Genomic DNA, 23661 nt, shown 5'->3' with positions numbered 1-23661 from the left:
CTCCCCGTCGGGGAATCGAACCCCGGTCTTCCGCGTGACAGGCGGAGATACTGTCCACTATACTAACGAGGAACCACGAATGTAAGTTTACCCAGTACAGTACAAAACCACAATAATAAAATTCAGGAGCCGAAAATGCTTTTGCTTAACTTTTCTTGACTTTACCAGTTCATTCTGAATAGTAGTCCTTATCACTACTTTCACTACTTACCTTACATCTACATTTTGAATTGCCTCCGCTGTCTGTCAACCAGTTAATACTTTATCGGCTTTATTTTTCCGGCTTTCCTCTCTTTTTGTTTATTTCTTTTTCCCCCCCAGACGTCGGATTAACATTCGTCATACCTGAGAAAAAAAAGCAGGTAGCAGGTGGCAGGTAAAGTGAACTGTACACATTCAGACATTCAGCCAAAATGTCTCTCAGGCCCTCTAGTGGCTGGCTGCAATACAAACGTTAACCCGTCCTTTGCCATGTTAGTGTTAGACTTCGTTTATTTACTGAAAACAATCGTAAGAACAGAGAAAAATGTTTAAAGAAAGGGACTACCCTGCAATTGCTGAATCAAATGTGTAGGCATGATGCATCACATCATTAGTGGAAAACAAAATGATACATAAACAAATATTTTAACAAAATATTTCATAGGCTCCTACAGATAGAGGCTAATTATACAATGTACACAGACAAGTAGTCGAAACACATAACAGAACATAAAGTGGTTTTGTTTGTTGTTGTTTTTTAGAGCTTCATGGTGTTACATATAAGACATCAAACCTCAGTGAGGAAACAAAATGTTCATCTTCAGAAAACTAGGCGTAAGGCGGGGATACACCCTGAACACACACACATTTACATTTATTCATTTGGCAGACGCTTTTATCCAAAGCGACTTACAAATGAGAAAATACAAGCAAAGCGATACATCAAGCAGGGAACAATACAAGTAGTGCTACCGTACAAGATCCATTAATTGAGTTCCAGAAGAAGCAAAGTGCGCAGAGTAGAGGTGTAAGTGCCAGAGTTTATTTATTTATTTATTTATTTATTTATGGGTTGCTTAGGTGTTGACGGAAGAGGTGGGTCTTTAGCTGTTTTTTGAAGATGGTGAGAGATTCTGCGGTCCGGATTGAGGTTGGAAGTTCATTCCACCACTGAGGAACAGTTACTTTGAATGTTCTTGAAAGGGACCTTGAGCCACGCTGAGTAGGTACTACTAAGCGTCGGTCATTGATTGATCGCAGATTGCGTGAGGGAACGTAAGCCTTCAGGAGAGAGTTGAGGTAGGGGGGTGCTGTTCCAGACAAGGTCTTGTTGTTGAGCATCAAGGCTTTGAATTTGATGCGGGCGGCTACAGGAAGCCTACACACACATTCAGAATTAAGCGCAATTTATTTGAGACCATAGTGTATCTTAAATATGATTGAGGAAGAACTTGCTCAAGTAAAAATCACCATGATAGCTTGTTGTGTGGAGTGTGGACCCTGCTGGAAAAAAAAAATGGAAACCACCACAGACATTCTAAAGGTTTCCGCTACAAATACCATTACAAACAATTAGTTGTTAACCATTAAAACCTTTACCATTACTATTATTGGTCCTTAATGGTATCCACTAGACACAACATTCCACCTATAGAAAGCAACAAATTACCAATAGAGACCCAACAGGGACCATTACAGTTTCCATTATATAACCATTACAAATTGACCAAGCAGACTTAACTGTTGTTTTTTTAAGGCAAAACATTTTGTCAAAACTGCGCATGCGCAGAGGTGTGCGGAACAGATCATGTGGTAAAAGTGTTCAACTTATTTATTTCCCCGCTCGTATTCCGACAAGTCCCGCCTCCTTTTCTAGGATTGGCTACAAGCATGTAGTAATATGTCGAAATCCAATTGGGCAGTGTGTCATGAGACTAACAGCCAATCTCTGAACGTTGTTAGAATACGGGTGGTAAAAAAGTATCGGACACGTGGGTTGAGTACAGGGCTGCCTGCACTGGTCAGGAGGTCTGTGTACTGTACGCTACTGATCTGATCTGATCTGATCTGATCTGATCTAAGCTAAGCTAAACTAAGCTGTCAGCTTCATCTCACATCAACTCACTTGCCCAGTCACTGAGCAACTGGAAGGTAAGATGTGTGCATCATTTCATTATAGAGACATAAATAGAGCTTCTTGACGCTTTATTCATGGTATGAGTTATAACATTGTCTTTATGCTGACTTGATTAAAGTTTAATAACAATATAAACAATACTTTGTGCGCTTGAGTTCATTCATTAAAGTGCAATGGGTGTCACGTGATCAAAAGCTGTTTCTTTTTGGGTTCGTGGAAAAGGCAAATTCCTTTGTAATTGAGTTAAAACAGTGTGCTTATCAGTGAAGTAAACCCTCCTGATTAGGTTGTTCTAGATGTTCAGTCTGTGGTGCAACACCCAGGTTTGTCTGTTCGACCGAGTTCATCCTGATTTTCTCTGAACATGATTCCCCCCCCCTGCACTTCACATAATCCTGTGTAGGTAGTTGGAACAGCTCACGTTATGCTTGAACTACAGAAAAACCCCAACAAACTCTCTCCTGACTGTTTGTTGCACATCTGTACGGAACATTGATACTTATGTATACATACTAGAGATGGAACGATAATAATACTGAAACCTTGTGTAACATCTGATATTGACACTCATCCGATATTTTTTTTTTACTTTACAACTTAAGCTTATGCACAGACCACAAAATGTGTCATAGGCCTTGCATTCTCCCGTATGACAGGGCAAAGCACCTCTCAGGAAACAGTCATCACCTGCATGTTCTCCCTGTGCTTCTGGGGTTTCCTTCAGGTATTCCAGTTTCCTCCCCCAGTCCCAAAGACATGCGCTGTAAGCTGATTTGGAGTTTCCATATTGTCCATAGTGTGTGAATGTGCCCCAAGTTCCCTGTGATAGGCTCCAGGGTCCTCCGTGACCCTGTGTAGGATAAGCAGTAAAGAAAATGTATGAGTCTTTCTTTCTTTCTTTCTTTCTTTCTTTCTTTCTTTCTTTATTATTGGATGGGGTTGATGCCCCAAGGTGAGACTCACTGTTATTGCCGGTCAGTCCATGAAAGACTTCCAAACTTTTGCTTGTATCTTTCTCATTTGTAAGTCGCATTGGATAAAAGTGTCTGCTAAGTGAATAAATGTAAATGTAAACTGGGAGATGAGCTAAGCGACCAGTCAGGCACAGCGTGCTCTGGGAGTTTGAATAATACTTACGCAGTTTGTAAGGCTGTGGGAAGAGAGGCAAAAGAATTAGCTTTAGAAAGCCTATCTATTATGACGATGGTAGACATAATAGATGTATGGTCAGTCAAAGGAGGCCAGATCAGTGGTATAGTTATGGCAGAAATGCAAGCGGAGTTTTAAAATCCGTTTTTATTTTATTGTATTTATTTATTTATTTATTTGAAATACTTCACTTTAAAAAAACGCAGGAAAAAATTCAAGTCTAAAACACCTGTTCCACAAAACTGCAGCTTTTTATTCAGTAACATGGCAAATATAATAAATATACTAATATGTAAAGTGTAAAAATAATAAAATCACTCCTAAAAACAACAATCATCTCTTTATACATAAACATTTCCAGTTCTACAGAAATCTTCTCTGAATCCTATTCCATAGCAGATATCAATTATAGGTGTGAATAAGTTTGTAAGTTGTTTGTAAGTTCTTTCTCTTATTATAGGTAACTGGACTGCATCACTTGTCAGTCCTTCTCCCTCTAGTTTTTGTTGTTGTTGTTGTTTGCACTAAGGAAGCATTAGCCTTCAGACTGTCTTAATTTGGTGTTTGTGTTGTGCAACATGAAAACATTTGCTTGAACTTTTGTGATACCAGCTGGACATATAGTTTGCATATAAAACATTATCTCTCTCTCTCTCTCTCTCTCTCTCTCTCTCTCGCTCTCTGTGTTGTTGCTAGGATCATGTCAGTCTTGCAGTTCTACAGGAAGGCAGGTGCTGAAGGTGGGCGGAGCCTGCAGAGGGTCAAACAGCTCTATCCACAGGTCACCATAACCACTGAATTCTGCTACAATGTGGAAGTGAACGGTGGGTGAGACGAATAACAGGACAGGGTTGAGTTTTGGGTGGTGGAGGTGCAGGGGTTGGAAATGTGCAAGAAATAGAAAAGTATGAGAGGGTGAGTCCGTTGTACCCTTAAAGCACCTTGAATGTTTAACCTTAAACCTTTTTAAAATGAATTATTTCATACATTATTTAAGCTCAAGAAACAATATAATGCTCCAGGAGCATGTCTAAACAGAAAGTCTCTATTTTAAATAGAGAATTATGAATTTAGCACTGCCTTAAGAAATTTGACACAAATATGAATGGATGGGTAATTGGAATCACCCATTCAAGCAAAGCAAGCAACAAGTGTATGCTTTTTTTTCTCTTTGTGTAAATCTCTGTCAGGTTCTGACTGTGTGAGTAGGGAGCAGAAGGATATCCTGCGCTGGTTATTTACTCCTCCTCAGTCTTCAGGCCTGTCAGATGAGCCCACTCTCAAAGCGATGATGCCAGGAGAGAGTCTGGTGGAGATTGGCCCCAGGTACATAAACACTGTTTCAGTAACTGAAATGTATAGATGTAATGTTTCTAACATGAGTGCTGTAATTAGAGTGGTAGCAGCACAAATGCCACAGTCCTCAGTATAGTCTTTGTAAAGTCTTTGTTACTTTTCACTACTCTTTACAGACTGAATTTCTCCACTGCGTGGTCCACAAATGCCGTGTCCATCTGCCAGAGTGCAGGCCTGAGTCAGGTGACCAGGGTGGAGCTGTCTCGTAGGCACCTCATCAAGGTCTGCATAACCGCTGCACTCTGTGAGAGCTTCGACACTACCTGCTCGTCTTTGCACATATTCGCATAAATATCAGTCACACAGTCATGGGAGAAACGAAGTACACCCTCCTTCAATTCTTTGTTTTTACTTATCAGTGTCTATAAACAAACAAATAAGCTCAGGTGACAACAAAAACCACCACAGATTTCAGTATGTAGTCACTTTTTTCACCAAGTGGGGACAAAAATAAGCACACCCTATTCATTAACGTGTAGAACCACTTTTAGCAACAATAACTTGAAAGTAACATTTTCTGTAGGAGTTTTATCAGTCTCTCATGCCATTTTGGCTCACTCTTCTTTACAACATTGCTTCAGTTCATTGATGTTTGAGGGCATTTATTTATGCACAGCTCTTTTAAGATTCCACCACAGCATCTCAATGGAGTTGAGGCCTGGACTTTGATTTGGCCATTCCTAAACCTTGATTTTTTTTTTCCTTCTTTAGCCAATAAGATTTTGATTTGCTGATGTACGTGGGATCATTGTCCTGTTGTATAACTCAATTTTGGCCCAGCTTAAGCTGCTGGACAGATGGCAAAACATTTGTCTCAAGAATATTCAGGTATAAAGTGGAGTACATAGTTGTCTCAATGACTGCAAGTTTTTCAGGTCCTATGGCTGCAAAACAAGCCCAAATCATCACCCCTCCACCACCATGCTTAACAGTTGGTACGAGGTGTTTGTGGTGATACTCTTTGTTTGCTTTTTGCCAAACATGGCACTGTGTATAATGAACCAAAATCTCCACCTAGCTCTCATCAGAGCCAAGTGTTCCAGAACATTTGTGGCTTGCTCAGATGCAGTTGTGCAAACCTAAGTCATGCTGCTATATTCTTTTTGGAGAGAAGAGGCTTTTTCCTAGCCACCCTACCATGAAAGCCATATTTGTTCGGTCTTTTTCTGATTGTGCTGTCATGAAGGTTACATTTAATGTGCTTACAGAGGCTTGTAGCTTGATGCAGCTCTTGGGTTTTTCCTTTATATCTCTGACTTGGACTGAATTTGCTGGGATACCCACTCCTGGGAAAACTGGTAACTTTATTGAAGGCAGTTTAGTAAACAATTGTATATCAATTATACACCAATGTAAAACTATACCAATATATATCATTGCTAAACAATTTACATTTTAAATTTATGGCATTTAGCAGCCACCCTTATCCAGAGCAACTTATATTTATCTCATCTCTACAAATGTGCAGTTGTGGGTTATTTTACTTGTTTTTACTTTTGATCATAGTATTTTAATTAGACATTACAGATCTTACTCATGCTCCCACACGCTACACTGCGCGTGATCAGCAATGCGGCCTTGTTAATAACACATCACTTCCGTTAATAAACGACAGAATTTACTCTGCTAGCGTGCAAATACAGCATATAATGACAATAAACTTAAATTAAAACTAAACCTTTTAAGCGCTTGCACCAGTTTCCCCTGCCCCTTACACACAGTGGAACATTTTGGATATAAACATGTTTGTGTTTGTGAAGAACTGTTTGATCTCCGTGGTGTTTAATTTAAAATGCTCCCTGCCTTAGAGGAATTTCTTCTTCAGTCATGTGATGATTTCGGCTCTGTCTGATTGAGACTGAGGTCATGTTGAGAATAAAAGGTAACACTGACAGAAAAAGTGAACTGAAGAAAGCCACTGTCTGTGACTCGGGTGTCTGCTAATGCTAGCGTGCGTTTGACGTCATGCGCCGTCGCCCAGGAAATGGCTTATACTTCCGGCTATTAAAAAAAATGCCTGTGATATAATTTGAGATGATATTACCTTTCTAAAATCCACACACTAGACAGTAGTGCATAGTGTAAGTGTATAGTACTTCATTTGAGACGCAACTTTAGCATTTATTCTCCGAAGCGTGTTTTCGGAATAGAAGTAGGGTAGTGAGTAAATCTCCCTCGTGTCCTGCACAGACCAACTAATCAATAATGAGATTCTTTGACACCGATTTTCATAATCGATTATTATCGATTTTTATCGATTAGTTGTTGCAGCTCTATATTGAACACTCTTGATTTATGTCTTCCCTATTTTATTAAGTTGTGTATATTTTGTCTTCGTCTCAGTTATTAGTAATGTAAACAATATTGAGAGATATTGGCACTTGGTTGTGGATCCTATGCGAGTGCAACAATCTAAATATGATTTTAGTGTTGCTCTATTTGAGTGTATGTATATATATATATATATATATATATATATATATATATATATATATATATATATATATATATAATGTGTGTATATGTATGTATGTGTGTGTATATATATATGTGTATATATATAATATATATTATGTATGTATGTATGTGTGTGTGTGTGTGTGTGTGTGTGTGTGTGTGTATGTATATGTAAATAACAGCTACATTTCTTCTGTTGAAGGATGAGCTGCATGGGCTGAGGAAAGATAAAGAGATGGAGAAGTTAATCAGCCTCTTGTACGACAGCATGACCGAGTGTGTCTACACCAAGCCCATCACGTCTTTCTCTGTGGACGTCCGACCTCAGGAAGTGTCCGAGGTTGACATTCTAGGAGAAGGCCGTGCTGCGTTGGAGAGGGCCAACGATGAGCTTGGTGAGCAATATGTCTTATAAAGTGTGGGTTTATATATATATATATAATCATTATTACTAGAAAATTCTGTCTTCATTGTAAAGAGCAATAGATTGGGTCCTGATTGAGAGGGTGAGGATTAGGGGCACATGACATTCAACATAATTGGAAGAAGTGTATTTGTCACAGGATGAGGGGAGATGGAGTGTATTGGGTCACAAGATATGTGTCGGTGTGGGTTTGTGTGTGTGTGTGATAGACACACAGACATAATGATTGAACGTGAGTGGAAAAAGTAGGCCATTGCTGTCTCATAAGTCTAGCCTTGCACAAGTTACTCTATCTGTATATCTGTAGATATTGTTGCAGGCCACTGTAGAATAGCACAATCAAGATTTGCGACTAACATGAAAATGTGTTAAACTTTAGTGACCAAAATCACTATATGAAATTGTTGTCCACTTACTTAGTATGATCCTGGTTGTGTGTGTGTGTGTGTGTGTGTGTGTGTGTGTGTGTGTGTGTGTGTGTGTGTGTGCAGGACTAGCTTTTGACTCTTGGGATCTGGACTACTACACGGCATTGTTCCAGAGGGTGAAGAGAAACCCAACTAGTGTTGAATGCTTTGACCTGGCTCAGTCCAACAGGTATGTAAGTTTACGGGGTTAAATAAATAAAAAAATTGAAAAAGACCTTTTTTTTATTTTACTATGTTACTTTTTATTGAGAAAACAGTGGAAAAGGCTGCCCTTAGACTTACATTATTAATAAGTTTTGCATCAATAGGTTTTTCCTTCTCTTCTCCGTACAGGAAATGTTATGCATAATGACTACTTTTTGTGGAAATCACATATACAGTATACACAACGATTGAAGATCCGTTTTTACAAACACTGCTGTCTATCTGAAATTTGTCAAACTAAATTTCTCCTCTAACGTCCCCTACAGTGAGCACAGTCGCCACTGGTTCTTCCGAGGCCGGATGGTGATTGACGGACAGGAGCAGAAGGACACTTTGTTCAGCCTCATTATGGGTACCCAGCAGCACAGCAATCAGAACAATGTCATCAAGTTCTGCGATAACAGCAGGTGAGAGAGTGAGAGTCAGTCAGCCAGCATGATAACCATCAGCGAGTCACTCTGAGTGCAAAAGCATCATCAGTATATGTGTGTGTGTGTGTGTGTGTGTGTGTGTGCACAGTGGTATTAAAGGCATGGAGCTGGAGTGTATGTTCCCTACTGACCCTGCGCAGGCCAGCTGCTACAAGACCAGACACACAACCAGACATGTCATCTTCACTGCAGAAACACACAACTTCCCCACAGGTCCGAGCACAAGCACAAATTGTGCATAATACAGGTTGCACGATTGCTAACTTTTATGAGTTCACCAGTAGTTCCAAAAGTAGTCATCTAGTTATCTAGTTATCGTGTACGAGTCTCTCAGTTGTCCTCAGTGTGAAAAGACTGATCTCAACATTATATAGTTACTGTTTGAAAGGGTCAAATATGCAGAAGATGCTGGAAAAGCAGAGAATGTGCAGGACCTGGAGGATTTTTGTGAAGAACAGTGGGCAGTTTAACTGCTTAGGACAAACAAGGGACTCAGGAACAACTATCACAAAACATAAACACATCATGTCAGTGATCATCTATGTAATGACACACGGTATTAAGAATCGAGCATGTGTAAACTTTTGAACTGGTTCATTTGTGTAAATTCAGTTATTATTGTGTCTTGAAGACTATATGTAAGCATCTGTTATGTGAAATAGATTATTCAGGGCAGGACTAAACAAAAAAACTAAATGTAATATATATGATTTCTCTCCATTTAATATTTTTTATTATTAACATTTAGCAGATTCTGCAAGGTGTATGTAAATGTAAAAACTCAACTATATTTCCCTCTTTTAAGTGTCTTTTTTTAAAATTGTTGCAATTGATGACACAAACTAGACTCTTTCCTGTTCCTTTGTGGATGTTAATGCTAAGTGTTGTGTTTTTTTGGCTTTTTTTTACTTGAACTCTAGGTGTCGCTCCTTTCAGCGGTGCTACCACAGGCACTGGCGGGCGAATCAGAGACGTGCAGAGCGCAGGCCAAGGTGGACACGTGATTGCAGGGACAGCTGGGTACTGCTTCGGTAACCTCCACATCCCAGGTGGGTCTGGTTTTCCAAATGCGCCCTCTTAAAACGAAGTTACTAAAACTTTTGGCATGAAAGTAAAGTCCCTCTATTCTCTTGGACATATTTGACGGCAGGTTTTTCCCTTCCATGGGAGGAGAGTGGTTGGGAGTATCCTTCCAGCTTTGCTCCTCCTTTGCAGGTGGCCATTGAAGCCAGTGATGGTGCTTCAGACTACGGAAACAAGTTTGGAGAGCCAGTACTGGCAGGTATGATGTGGTGTGTCTTAGCTGTGGTGTGTCTTGTCTTCTTCTTAATTGTTTTTTTTTTTTTACTTCAATTTCTTCTTTCTTTGCCTTACCAACTCAAGGCTTTGCCCGGTCCTTTGGAATGCGCTTGGCCAATGGTGAGCGTCGAGAATGGATTAAGCCGATAATGTTCAGCGGTGGACTGGGCTCCATTGAGAATGAGCATGTGAAGAAAGAAGAGGCGGCGTCAGGTAGGAAATGTTGGAGGCTCATGGATTATGATGGTAAAATAAACGTATTAAGATTCTTATCTTTTAATCTGACACTGGATCTATTCACACATCAAAAAAATAAATGTGTATGTGTGAGATTTTGAAGTAAGATGCCCTTGAGAAGGAACACCGAGTTTGAAAAGGATAATTATGTGCATCTCCTGTCCATGGTATTAGGTATGGAGGTGGTGAAAATAGGAGGCCCTGTGTATAGGATTGGTGTAGGAGGAGGGGCTGCGTCCTCTGTACAGGTAGATTCAGATCTTAATCTCATCAAAGTTTTACATTTAATCACTTGACGGACATACCTGTATCTGGATGTTTCTTACTGCTTTGTTAAAAGCGGCAAGTTGTAAGCGGAAATCTATTTGTGTATGTGTGTGTTGTAGGTACAGGGTGATAATTCCAGCGATCGTGATTTGGGTGCGGTACAAAGAGGAGATGCCGAGATGGAACAGAAGATGAATCGGGCTCTGAGGGCCTGTCTGGAAAGAGCTACAGGAAACCCTATCTGCAGTATCCATGACCAGGGTGCAGGAGGCAATGGTAATAAATATATCATGTGACATTATCATTTTAGTCTTGATTATTACAGAATGCTTATTCTGATTTGGAAGTTTAATACTCTTAATAATACTTGTTCAAGTACATTATTATTTGTATACTAACAACTTGCCCAAGGGCTCGTATCGCAGATACGATCAGTGAGTCCACATAAGCAGAGTAAAAACGTGTGTAATTCATGAAGCTTTCTGTGAGGAGATGTTTCTTTAGGATAAACGAAATAAATAAATAAGTCTCCAGTATCAGCGCTTTGTAACAGACAGAGTGTAACTTTTCTGACATGGGAAAGTCTTCAGGACTGAGAGCTTTCTTGTTTCTCAGTGCAGCTTTTCTGGCTTATTAACGTCAAAATTATGCTATACTGTAATGGAAGTGATTAAACAGTAAACAACTTATTTTGTGGATTTTCCACAACATTAGCGTAACTAAACTATAAACATTACGAGTATGATGTCTCGTTTTTTTTTTTTTTCATGAATAAAAATTTCATTGTTGATGAATCATTTCACATGGGGTCATACTGTATCACTTTCATTTACTGATAAGATCACTTTTAGGCCAGTAGTTAAAATGTAAATAAATGAGTATTTACACTCCTCAAGAGAGTCTGAATGTGTTTTGTACTCTAGGAAATGTGTTGAAAGAGCTGAGTGAGCCCGCCGGAGCAGTCATCTACACCAGCAAATTTAAAGTGAGCTTCAGTTTACAAGAGCTTTGTGTGGAAGTTACATATAAATATAAATACTGATCATAGTCAAGTTATTCTCTATATCTGAAACTCTAATAACCCACTTCCTCCTCCTCCTACAGAGAGGTGATCCCACCCTCAGTGTTTTGGAGTTGTGGGGGGCAGAGTATCAGGAGAGTAATGCTCTGTTGCTCCGCCCATCTGACCGGAGTTTTCTGGAAAGGGTGTGTCGGAGGGAGAAATGTCCTGTTGACTTTGTGGGAAACATTACAGGTGATAGTAAGGTGGGCATAAAAACTGTAATATACATTCCCCAGGGAAAGTATTGGAACAGAAAGGCCTGTACTTTTGTTTTGTTTGTACGGTTCCATTTGGGTTTGAGATCAAAATCAGGATCAGAATTTCAGATTTCATTTCCTCATTTAAAGTAAATAACACTTAATATTTGGTTGCATATCCCTTGCTTGCAAAAACTGCATCAAGCCTGGGACTCCATGACATCACCAAACTGTTGCTTTCTTCTTTTTTGTTGCTTTTCCAGGTTTTTACCACAGCCTCTTTAAGCTGTTGTTTGTTTCAGGGTGTTTCTCGCTTCAGTCTCCTCTTCAGGATGTGAAATGCTGCTCAATTGGCTTAAGGTCTGGTGATTGACTTGGTCAGTTTAAAACCTTCCACTTTCCCCCTTGATTAAGTCCTTGGTTGAGTTGGCTGTGTGTTTTAAATCATTGTCTTGCTGCATGATGAAGTTCCTCCCAATTAATTTGGATGTATTTCTCTGTAAATTGGCAGACAAAATGTTCCTGTAAACTTCTGAATTAATTCTCTTGCTACCATCATGAGTTACATCATCAATAAAGATTATTGAGCCTGTTCTAGATGCAGCAATGCAAGCCCAAGCCATGACACTACCTCCACCATGCTTGTATGTTTTGTATGTTTTAGATTGTATGTTTTGGATCATGAGCAGATCCTTTCTGTCTCCACACTTTGGCCTTTCCATCACTTTGGTAGAGGTTCATCTTGGTTCCAGAACTCCAATCTGGCTTTCTGATTCTTACTGCTGATGAGTGGTTTGCATCTTGTGGTATGGCCTCTATATTTAGCAAAAACAAAATAATTGCCCTTGCCTTTCCAATACTTTCGGAGGGGACTGTAGATGACATTTACTAATTGTAAAACAGAACAGACAAAATTGCATTGCAGTTCAATGTTTGAGACTGCCTTGGCAAGCCAGATATTGCATGGTCTGAAGTGTGTGTGTGTGTGTGTGTGTGTGTGTGTGTGTGTGTGTGTGTGTGTGTGTGTGTGTGTGTGTGTGTGTGTGCGCCTAGATATAACCACGTCTCTCTTCTGCATGTTTATTCTATGTAGATTGTTCTTGTGGATGATATCTCTAACACTGGCAGTGCCGTGATTGGAGGGCGGAACCCTGTGGATTTGGAACTTGATTGGGTATTGGGAAAGATGCCTCAGAAGGTATGTGGAAAGGTTGAAACCTCTAGGAAAATTCTCCAACACTCAGAGGTCCATGAATGGTGCTCCATCTGGCAGTTACTCGTAATGCTTAAATATATCTTTGGATAATCAGGAATGTGAAATGTATTGTTCTGTTGTCCAGCCCTGATGATCCTTAATGTGTCTTCCTGACAGAATTGATGAGCTCTATTAGTCAATCAGTCTCTCTCTCTCTCTCTCTCTCTCTCTCTCTCTCTCTCTCTCCCCCTAGGAGTTCAGGTTGGACCATGTGCCTTCCTGTCTGCAGCCTCTCTCTCTCCCTCCAGGACTTTCTGTGTTGCCTGCTCTTGAGAGAGTTCTTCGACTGCCTGCTGTGGCCAGCAAACGCTACCTCACCAACAAGGTTTCCCATTTCCCTTAAGATTTTTTAATTATTTCTTAATTACACTGTTTATGTTGGACTAATTTGGTCACTGCTTCTGAAAGCGGTTGAATAAAATATCACCACAACTTAATCCAAGAGAATACAAGTCCACTAGCTGATTGAGGCTTTTCAGGAATAATAGACTGCTTTGGAAATACAGAGTGCACTCCAGAATTTTTGGCACCCTTCTTGAACGTGAACAAATATTAGTATAGAAAAACAATAACGCGTTCATTTTAAATTATATTTTCTGTTCAATTATGCAGTCGCAATATGTTTAAATAAAATTATACTGAAAAAAAAATTAAGGAGTGCCGAATGGGCCACTCCTCCATGCAGAATATTATAAGCTCCTTTATATTCTTAGGTTTGTGCATGTGGAGTGTCCTCTTCGTTTCGGGCCACAGGTTGATTTGGAAGTATGTTTGGCTCATCTTGTTGAAAGCTCTACCTATGGACCCATTTAAACCTCCTGGAAGAGGTAGCCAGGTTTTGGGCTGTAATATTCTGGTACCAAGCAGAATTCATGACTCTATTAATCTTCACAAGAGCGCCTTCACAGACTCTTAATCTTCACAGACTCGCTGATCCACCTTTGTATTTTACAGTGGGTTATCTTTTGTTTGGTCCCCTTTTGTTGCCAAACATGCTGATGGTGTACAAAGCCAAAAAGTTTGATTGGACACATTAGATTAGATTCAGCTTTGTCAATGAGCAGACTACAAGTACAATGCCAACAAAATGCAGTTAACATCTAAGCAGAAGTATAAAACTGCAAATTGCATGAAATTATATAAGGAATAATGAATAAATGAGGTAAAGCTGAAATGCAATGATGGGTTTGTTTACGGTGACGGTGTTCTCTTCCAGGGAGCAACGTTCTTTTCCGTTTCATGATGTGTTAGTATGTCCCAGTATTTGTGCACTACAGCGCATGCTTTTAGTGCATTGTATAAGTAGATGAATCGAATTGAGATGCAGGGATGGATTACGGTATACGAGGTGTAGTTCTAATACTGCTTCGTGAAGGTCAGGCACGTTTAAAAAAATAATAATTATTATTATTATTATTATTTATTTGTTTAAAAACAAATTTGGTGAGTTGCTCTCAGGAAGAGAGAAGCTTTTTTTATTGCAATGCCTCCAGAAATCAGGTGAAAGGTGTCATTTAACAGTTGATTTTGAAATTTGACAATCAGCTGTGCAGTTGTAAAACTGTGGTCTTTGGGAATATATTGTAAAGATAAATAGTTTCTTCTGTTGTTCGAATGGAAAAATATTGTGTTTTAATTTTTATTTTATAAAACTCGTTTTCATGAAGAGTGCCAATAATTCACTCCCCATATTCACACCTATTGTCTTCTTATATATTCTTCTATTAGGTGGATCGCTCTGTGACTGGATTGGTGGCACAGCAGCAGTGTGTAGGACCCCTCCATACCCCACTGGCTGATGTGGCTGTGGTTGCTCTATCACCATTCAGCCTCCAGGGTTCTGCTACAGCAATTGGGGAGCAGCCAATTAAAGGCCTGGTTTCCCCAGCGGTTGGAGCTCGAATGGCTGTGGGTGAGGCTCTCACCAATCTGGTGTTTGCACGCGTCACTGCTCTGAAGGTAAAATGTGGCACTGTTGGGTAACGGTTAATTTAACAGTCACTGTGGTCGGGTAACGGTGCTGCTCATCGAAAGAGTGTGTTATATTTACAATGTCTCTTTGAGCTCTTCAAACAATATATCTCAGCAGTTTCAGAAAAAGGTTATTTTTGTACAGTTTATCTGTGAGATTCTGTTAAATCCTGTTGGAAAAGGATATTTGGTTTGTTGTTCTTTTTTTTTTGGTATTCTGACACTCTAGGAAGTGCTGTTTTCTATCATCTCCTTCCGAAACCATCTCTGCGAGTTATACTTGTAGTGAGACAGCTTATCCTGTGCGAATCAATCATGATTACAACAGATTCAGTAATTATGTTATAAGTTAAGTTATTACTTAACGCACCTGTTTCTGGAAATCTTATCTCGTATCAATTCGTCTTGCATTTAAAAAAAAAACGGTTTCTCTCAGGATGTAAAGTGCAGTGGTAACTGGATGTGGGCAGCGAAGTTGCCAGGTGAAGGGGCGTGTCTGTGGGATGCATGCCAGGCTATGTGCAAGGTCATGGGACAGTTGGGCGTTGCTGTCGATGGCGGAAAGGACTCCCTCAGCATGGCTGCTCGTGTTGGTGGAGAAACCGTCAAAGCACCAGGTGTGTGTGTGTGTGTGTGTGTGTGTTTGTGTGTGTGTGTATCAACGTGCTAATCGAATGATGTTAACCTATATTCATTTTTCTTTCTTAGGTTCTTTGGTCATCTCTGTGTATGCTGTGTGTCCTGATATCACTGCTACTGTCACCCCTGACCTGGATGACCCAGAGGGCAAAGGTCAGTTTGGCATTTCAGGCATTTCAGGACTGGGACATGTAATTATTAAAGCCAATGTTGTGCGAAAATGGAATATCTGAGTGGGTAGGTCTGTCTCTCTCTCTCTCTCTCACTCTGTGTCAGGTGTATTGCTGTATGTTCCTGTGAGCGTGGGTAAATACAGGCTGGGTGGCTCTGCTCTTGCTCAGTGTTATGGTCAGCTGGGAGACTGCAGTCCAGACCTGGATTATCCTGACCATCTCTCAGCCTGCTTCAACACCACGCAGACACTCATAGAAGGTGAAAAATGTTTACTGTTACTTTTCACAGATTTTTTTTTTTGTTAATCATCTTTGTCAATGTTGCTCCTTTTCTTAGTGCTTTTATGAGTCTGATAGTGTGTGTGTGTGTGTGTGTGTGTGTGTGTGTGTGTGTGTGTGTGTATGGTAGATCATCTGCTGAGTGCAGGGCATGATGTCAGCGACGGAGGACTCATTTCCTGTCTGCTGGAGATGGCCTTTGCAGGAAATCGTGGGATAGAAGTTGACTTGCCTTTTGATGGAGTTGGAGGTCAGTGTAATGTCTGAATGTCAAAATCTGTATGCTAAAAGTCACCTTTTAAGATCATTCTCTCCCCCGCCAGTGATGGAGGCTTTGTTCTCAGAGGAGTTGGGTCTGGTGTTGGAGGTGTGTGAGAGGGATGTGGAAAGTGTGTGCCAGCGGTACACACATGCTGGGCTGGGCTGCTACAAGATTGGCACCACCTGTGGCTTCGGACCTGACTCTATGGTGAGCTTTTCTGTTTCAGAACCTCTCTGCGATAATGTCTACATGCTTTTTCCAATGCGTTGGGATTGTTAAGTAGTCAAAGTTTAGTATTTTAGGAAACTGTTCAAATTTTCAGTTTTTCAGTTAACATTTTGCTAATCCTTTACTTTTGATGTGTTGTCCAAATGTGTCTAACTTGTGAAAAGTAAGCCGTGTTGCCAGCAGCAGCAGCTCGTGAGCAGAGAGTTTGATGTGGTAGGAAGATGTTAATGTTGCAGTGCAGGCTACTATTTAGTAAATAGGCAGTTTAGAGTTAATGCTATACAGTCATCCAGAATACTGTCTAGCATAGGGCTGGGCGATATGACAAAAATATCATATCACGATACTTGAGGACATTTCTACGATACACGATGCGTATCACAATATATAATTTATCTACCAAACTGTTCACAAAACAGTAATAAAATACAATACTTTTCTTTAATGCCTACAAAGACAAAGATTACATTTAAAAAAAAAAAAGTCACTTCAAATCAATGGCATCCATTCAGTACCATTTAATTTGTAATTATTAAAAACGTAAAAAATACTTTACCATACTGATGATATCTCAGAAATGTGTATCGCATGATCATTTATCACAGTATCGATATTATATCGATATATCGCCCAGCCCTAGTCTAGCAGCTTGATTTGAGACGTTTTAGATGTACCATTGTTCAACTATGTTCGTGACAGCAGGTCTGATTTGTCACCAATTAACCGTAGTCACTGAATTTCCAGCCCAGCTACATCTCGCAAACCGCTCAAAAAAAAATACTCTCATTTTTGTCAGCCTCTGCATGGGAAACAAGGTCACAGTGGTGCACACGTATTTCTGATGTACGGACCTTATCCACTCCATAATCCCTTTCAGCTTTCCAAATCTGTGCAGTAGAAGCACTACAAAACAGTACACTTTGCCTTTTGTTTGAGAAATCTTCTTAGTTCTAATTCTGCTTATTTGCCTGGTGGCCACAGAGTATTTTTAAACTAGCCCAAGTTGGCAACCTTGCTAGTATCTGTCCTGTCTGCTGTTCCTACCGCGAGTGACGGTGCAACATGATTCTTGCCCAATGGATCTCTATTAGCACTTGTTGCAGTTCCCATTTATGACCACTGGGTATAATTCTTATACTTTGGAGCTAAATGGAGGTGTGAGCACGCTGGCCCATGATTGCTACACATCTATAAAGAGGACCAAATCAATAAAACATTGGCTTATATCTGTCAAATAGCAATTTTTTTAAAACAATTTTTTAAATCATTGGTCTCTCAAAAGTGGTAAATTTAACAGAATTTATAATGTTTGGGGTTGTGAATGGGGATTTCATAAATAATCGTTGTTGCTGATGTATATGGTGAGGCTCTGCACCACTTGCCTATATGGATGAGCCACAACTGCGTTTTGCACCAGCTAGGCATTTTTTTGCCTTGTGTAATTAATTATATAGATTAATTAATTGTATAGGGGGACTGCTTTTATGACTTGAGTTTTATACCATGGTTTTGAATGACCAAATAATTAACTCATTTAAATAAAGGTGTAGGATGGAAATAATTCTTGATCACTTCTTGTTGTTCAGGTCAGGGTGAGCCTGTGTGGACAGGAGGTGCTGCATGAGCGTCTACCCACTCTCAGGGCTTTGTGGGAGAGCACAAGCTTCCAGCTGGACTGTTTGCAGGCCAATCCACTGTGTGTACAGCAGGAAGAGCAGGGGCTATCTATCCGCACCCAGCCATACCTCAGACTGACCTTTGACCCTGCTAAAACACTGATAACAAAAGAGCTAGGTTAGTCTAAAGCCTTAACCTTTATATATATATATATATATATATATATATATATATATATATATATATATATATTCAAAAGAATAGCTTGTGGACTTTCTGGAAGTCAAGACCACCTTGATTTGTTTGATTAATTCACTGATTTATGTGATGTCTGTGTTGTAATGTTGCGTAGCTGAGGGCAAGCCTCGTGTTGCAGTCATCCGTGAGGAAGGCAGCAATGGTGATCGAGAGATGTCTGTCTCTCTGTATATGGCTGGATTCGAGGTACACAAATACACGATTCAGCTGTTCATTAATTAGAGACTATGGGACTAATTACAGTTTGAAAGTATCTTTGTGTATCCTTTAATACATGACGAAAACCTAAAGGAAATAAAAGGATACGATCCCATAAATTATTATTTTAATGCGGGATAAGATTATAACGTTGCCGGAGGACGCCTGTAATGATTATGATTGAATAGCACAGGATAAGTGATAATGTAAATCACAGAGTTGGGAGTCGTCACTAAAATTCCCAAGTTTACTAATACACCTCATTTTAATACACTATTTGACATATTTATTATTAAACCTTGTTGTAGGCTGCACAAGCTGTGCTTCATTAGTAGAGTAGATGCTCTGAGCTCTTTTTTAGGAACGCCTATACACCTACTCATTCGTGCAATCATCTGATCAGCCAATCACGTGGCAACAGTGCAGTACATAAAATCCTGCCGATACGGGCCAGCAACATCAGGGTAATGTTCACATCAACCATCAGAATGGGTCACAATTTTGACAGTGGCATGATTGTGCCAGATGGGTTGGTTTGAGTATTCCTGCAACTGCTGATCTCCTGGGATTTTCACACACAACAGTTTCTAGAGTTTACACAGAATGGTGCAATAAAGAAAAAACATACAGTGAGCAGCAGGTCCGCAGAAAGAAATGCCTTGTTGTTGATGAGAGAGTTCAATGGAGAATGGCCAGACTGGTTCGAGCTGATAGAAAGGCTACAGTACCGCAGATTACCCCTCTGTACAATTGTGGTGAGCAGAAAAACATCTCAGTGCACAACACGTCGAGCTACAACAGCAGAAGATACACGAGAATTGGTAACAGAAGTACAGATTTCTCTGAAATCTCTATTAATATTTATGACTTTTATCATTAAATAAAAGATGTAAATGTATTTTACAAAATTGTATTTTGAAAAAGTCACTGGTAAGGTAGCCTTCCGATTATGTGACACTGTAACAACCCTATTAGAGACCTTCAATAAATCACCTTCAAGTCATTTATGATTTTCATGTGATTTGTGCAGACTTGCATGTTACGCAGAATGTTTCTTATTCTATATTTGTTCAAATGTGATATGACGTTTGTGTTTTCTGTTGTCTGCAGGTGTGGGATGTCACAATGCAGGACCTGTGCTCCGGTTCCACGACCCTTGACCCATTCCGAGCTGTTGTGTTTGTAGGCGGCTTCAGTTACGCTGATGTGCTGGGATCAGCCAAAGGTGAACCTTACACGCAAGCACACACACACAAAGGAACACAAAGGATCCCACACCCATGTTAAACGAAATGATGAAGCAGTGCTGTTAAAATGCCCACGTAAAAAAGCTTTAACTATGAATTTACAGCTGGTGATGTTTCCAATCAGGAATGCCTGGTTAATATTGGAATAGTGCACTACCTTGTTCCTGCACTGGTGAACATGTACTTTATAAGATGTGCAAAAAAAATGCACATTCTCTTCCATAAACAATGCAAATGTTTGCGTACAAAAAGTCTGCTAATTTTGTGTCCATAATATTTATGTTGAACTGTCCTGATTGTCCTCTCAGGCTGGGCGGCTACTGTCACCTTTAACCCCAAAGCCCGGGAGGAATTTGAGCGTTTCCGGCATCGTAGCGACACACTTAGTCTAGGGGTGTGTAATGGCTGCCAGCTTCTGGCTCTGCTAGGTTGGGTGGGTGGAGCACAGAATGGAGGTGAGTGGAGAAAAGGCCTTAAAAAATGTTGTATACAAATATAGTCTTTATGTCTATATGTAGTCTTTCCTTTATTAGGTATAATGGACATTGGATGCATGTTGTTTTGTATAATCACTGTGAGATGATTTGAGAGAAAATAATGACAGTTTTGTTTTTGCATTGTGATACATGCACAGAGATTCATATCACTTTCCTTGTCTTTTACTTGCTTGCTTATTATTTTCAGTGCTTCCTCTCTTTATCACTCTGTTGCGCTTTCTGTTGTAGGCTCTGAGGTGGCCTTGACCCATAATAAGTCCGGTCGGTTTGAGTCCCGCTTCGTGAGTGTCAGCATTCTGCCTTCTCCAGCCATTATGCTGAAGGGCATGGAGGGATCTGCCCTGGGTGTGTGGGTTGCCCATGGAGAAGGTGAGAGTGTCCATGTTAAGAATATCACACTAGCAAGCAAATATTCACCTGTATGATGTGTCATGGCATGTAGTCATGGCATCAACCCATTTTTATGGCACACTTTTTTTCAAATATATTCAGTGTTGTTTATGAAGTCTATCCACCAACGTTGGGATGAGTAGTTAACTATAGTTTTATAAATAGAATCTGATTTAAATTTTAGAACAACAACTGATGATTGTGAGTGTAAATAAATATTATGCATAGCATTCTCTATTTTCTAGCTATTGGTATAGGTAACATATGACATGGCTGTTGTTAAAGTTTTACCATATCATAGACCCAACCACAACATACTGCAATATATTTTATCATATTTTCTCACACTTTCTGGGGCACAAAGTGCTGCACATGATAATAGATATTTTATTCAAAAGTCTGGAGGGAAAACAAAATTTTGTGTGGCCAAAAATAACCTGCTTCCACTTAATTACTAGTTTCCTCCATAAATAAATGAGAGGATAAAAATCTTTAGTGGTGAAAGAAAAACTTGATAAATGTAATGAGGTAAAATATTTTCTTTTTCTATTGTCTACTTGAAGGAGAGTGAACGATACACCCTTCCTTCCCCGCCCTATTAACTGCTTATCCAAGTTCAATTTATTATAATTTATTCGGAATGGAAATCGACTTATCGGGAATTCTCAATCAGTATAAACAAATGAATTATTTTATCGCTGCGAGTCTGTTATGAGATTAGTCAGGACACTGTTGGGTTTCTGTGTGTAGAGTATCGTCACTCTGTGTTTAGCTGCTGGTGAGCAGGGTGACAGGAAAGGGGAGGGGTGTGAGCCCCCTGCTGGGCAAACAATTCCCACCTCTCCACAATAACACCGGTACAGAAATAAAACAGAAAGCGGAACTAAAGGTTTTTTGATAGTAAAACTGTCACAATAAAATGATAAAGTTTAAACCTAATAGGCTAGGTAATAAAAAAAAAAAAGAAAGAAATACTTATGGAAAAACTGCAAATTCTTAAAGCGTTGAGTGTCTACTTTCATGTGAGCCATTAACCACTACTGCGGCCTGTGACCTCACAAATGTATTCAGTGCTGAACACGGGCACCCCCAAAACAGGTGGAAATAATACAATTTTCTGAATTAAAAAAAAAAAAAAAAAAAAAGAGTTAAACATACCAGTGTGAAGATAATGCATTATCCAGCTCTGCAATCCACTAGTTAACTTAAATGCCATATCAAGGAGTACCACATTCCTGCAGTTCACATTTATACACTGCATATGGCCAAGCAGCCAATATTTTTATTACATGTATATAATGTGTGTTTGTAATTCTTTTCTTTTAAAGATTGAATGTAAAGTCCCTTTTCTGGGACTGGGAGGGCTGATGTCATCTGCTTTGGATATGTTATTATAATTTAGAAAATAATAATTTAACTAAAAGTTCATTCCAAATCCCAACTCAAGTAAATACATTACAGGAGCATTACACCAAATGTGATTTTGTATTATACAATATTTCTACAGTCCCTGTTAATAAATTCGAACTTCCTTGTACAGGTCTGATGCAATTCCGCTCCCCTGAAGCACAGCAGAAGTTGATCAGTGCATCTCTGGCACCCCTGCGCTATGTGGATGAATCCGGAGCCCCCACTGAGACCTACCCCATGAACCCAAATTGCTCTGCGCTGGGCATAGCGGGTATCTGCTCGCCTGACGGGCGCCACCTGGCCATGATGCCCCATCCAGAGCGCACGGTGCTGGGCTGGCAGTGGGCCTGGGCACCTGCACCTCTCAGAGCCTCACTGCGTTCCTCACCTTGGCTCCGCATGTTCCACAATGCCGCTGTGTGGTGTCAGAGTGAGGGGTTGGCATCATAGTGATCATAGATATATCTATTTCACTGATACATCTGTGAAAGTATCCTGAAAGCCAGTGAATATTTGTATGTTTAATTGAGAAGAGTTAGATTTACGTGGTTTTGTAAAAGGCTAAACCTATAAAAATAAATAAATAAATAAATAAAAATAATTATTAAAAACTCAACAATTTCATACAAACATGATTAACAAGAGTCAAACTGAAGATGGCTGCATTCCAATCAATATTGGCAATCTTGTGGTTAACCTGTGACCTCACAGTCATGTTAAGGAAATGCTTTTGCACATTTGTGAAGGCAAGGGAGCAAAACTGGCCATGTTCTCTGGGTTGGAGGGGTGGCGTACTCTCATTACCCTGTCAATCACAGCAACACTAGCCAATCATAGGCTTCTGTGAGCTCAGTTGAACAGCAGTTGATGCTGATGTGCTATTTGGCTTCACATGCCTCAGAGGAAGCACGTATTAACCTTCACCCTTCATAGTTGGTAGTTGTCATATGATAGGGGAGAGCTTACTGGTGGGTGGGAATTGATACTGTAGGTAATGAAAATGGGATGAAATAAATTATAGTAATAATAATAAAAAGTAGGAAATGATTTTTTTGGCTGATGATTTGTGTTTACTTGACAGAAACCAGTGATGAGGACCAAATTGTGCTACATGTACATGTGATTTTGATTGATTAAACAAGTTGTTGTTATTGGTCATGTCAGTATTGTAACCTCATACAGTATCTCAAAAAGTCTCATCTTTCATATTCCAACGGTATGTGGTTCTGGGACATTTCTGTGCAAGTTGTGCATATTTGTCCACCAGCCACAATGAGTTGTCCTGTTTTACACATATTTCATGCACCAAAAACTGCTGGATTCAAGAAAAAAGTTTTGCAATTTGCTGGATATGTGAGGATATACAGTGTATGTTTTATGTATCTCTGAGTTATATACTCCAAGTTTGCCTTGAAAGCTGAAATAAGAAAGTACATTTTGATAAGAACAAGGACAATTGCTTGTGTAATTTGGTATAATCACATACTGCTGATAAGAATTTATAGATAATTATGCTTGTGTGTGTGTGTGTGTATGTGTGTGTGAGAGAGAGAGAGATATTCTGGTGGTTTACCATCTTAAATATTCAATCTCACTGTCTGCTACT

The 23661-nt window shown here is 39.7% G+C and overlaps 1 protein-coding gene and 1 non-coding gene across 6 annotated transcripts; one reads left to right on the top strand and one right to left on the bottom strand.

Moving 5' to 3' along the window:
- On the bottom strand, nt 1–72 carry trnad-guc (transfer RNA aspartic acid (anticodon GUC)). Its single transcript has one exon. It is a non-coding gene; the product is annotated as a tRNA-Asp (tRNA).
- Nucleotides 73–904: 832 nt separating this feature from the next.
- On the top strand, nt 905–23213 carry pfas (phosphoribosylformylglycinamidine synthase). Of its 5 annotated transcripts, none has more exons than XM_053675683.1 (29): nt 905–1009; nt 3965–4092; nt 4459–4594; nt 4741–4846; nt 7284–7476; nt 7997–8102; nt 8404–8544; nt 8657–8781; nt 9489–9617; nt 9719–9850; nt 9952–10080; nt 10279–10352; nt 10491–10647; nt 11295–11356; nt 11476–11637; nt 12725–12829; nt 13080–13211; nt 14615–14845; nt 15294–15474; nt 15566–15649; nt 15773–15928; nt 16079–16198; nt 16272–16417; nt 18025–18232; nt 18408–18499; nt 19622–19736; nt 20067–20213; nt 20484–20624; nt 22186–23213. In XM_053675683.1, the coding sequence occupies exons 2-29, from the start codon at nt 3969–3971 to the stop codon at nt 22503–22505; spliced, it is 3954 nt and encodes a 1317-aa protein (XP_053531658.1). In that variant the 5' UTR covers nt 905–1009; nt 3965–3968; the 3' UTR covers nt 22506–23213. The 5 variants fall into 5 exon arrangements, with proteins under 5 accessions (XP_053531658.1, XP_047006872.1, XP_017311978.1 ...); XM_047150916.2 differs by lacking the exon at nt 905–1009 and adding an exon at nt 1093–1204; XM_017456489.3 differs by lacking the exon at nt 905–1009 and adding an exon at nt 1103–1281.
- Nucleotides 23214–23661: the final 448 nt, after the last annotated feature.

Source organism: Ictalurus punctatus, chromosome 25 (assembly GCF_001660625.3).
Source record: "Ictalurus punctatus breed USDA103 chromosome 25, Coco_2.0, whole genome shotgun sequence".
In the NCBI taxonomy this organism is placed as follows: Eukaryota; Metazoa; Chordata; class Actinopteri; order Siluriformes; family Ictaluridae; genus Ictalurus; species Ictalurus punctatus.
Note: the sequence above shows the minus strand (reverse complement) of the source record. Positions and strands in the feature narration are given on the sequence as shown.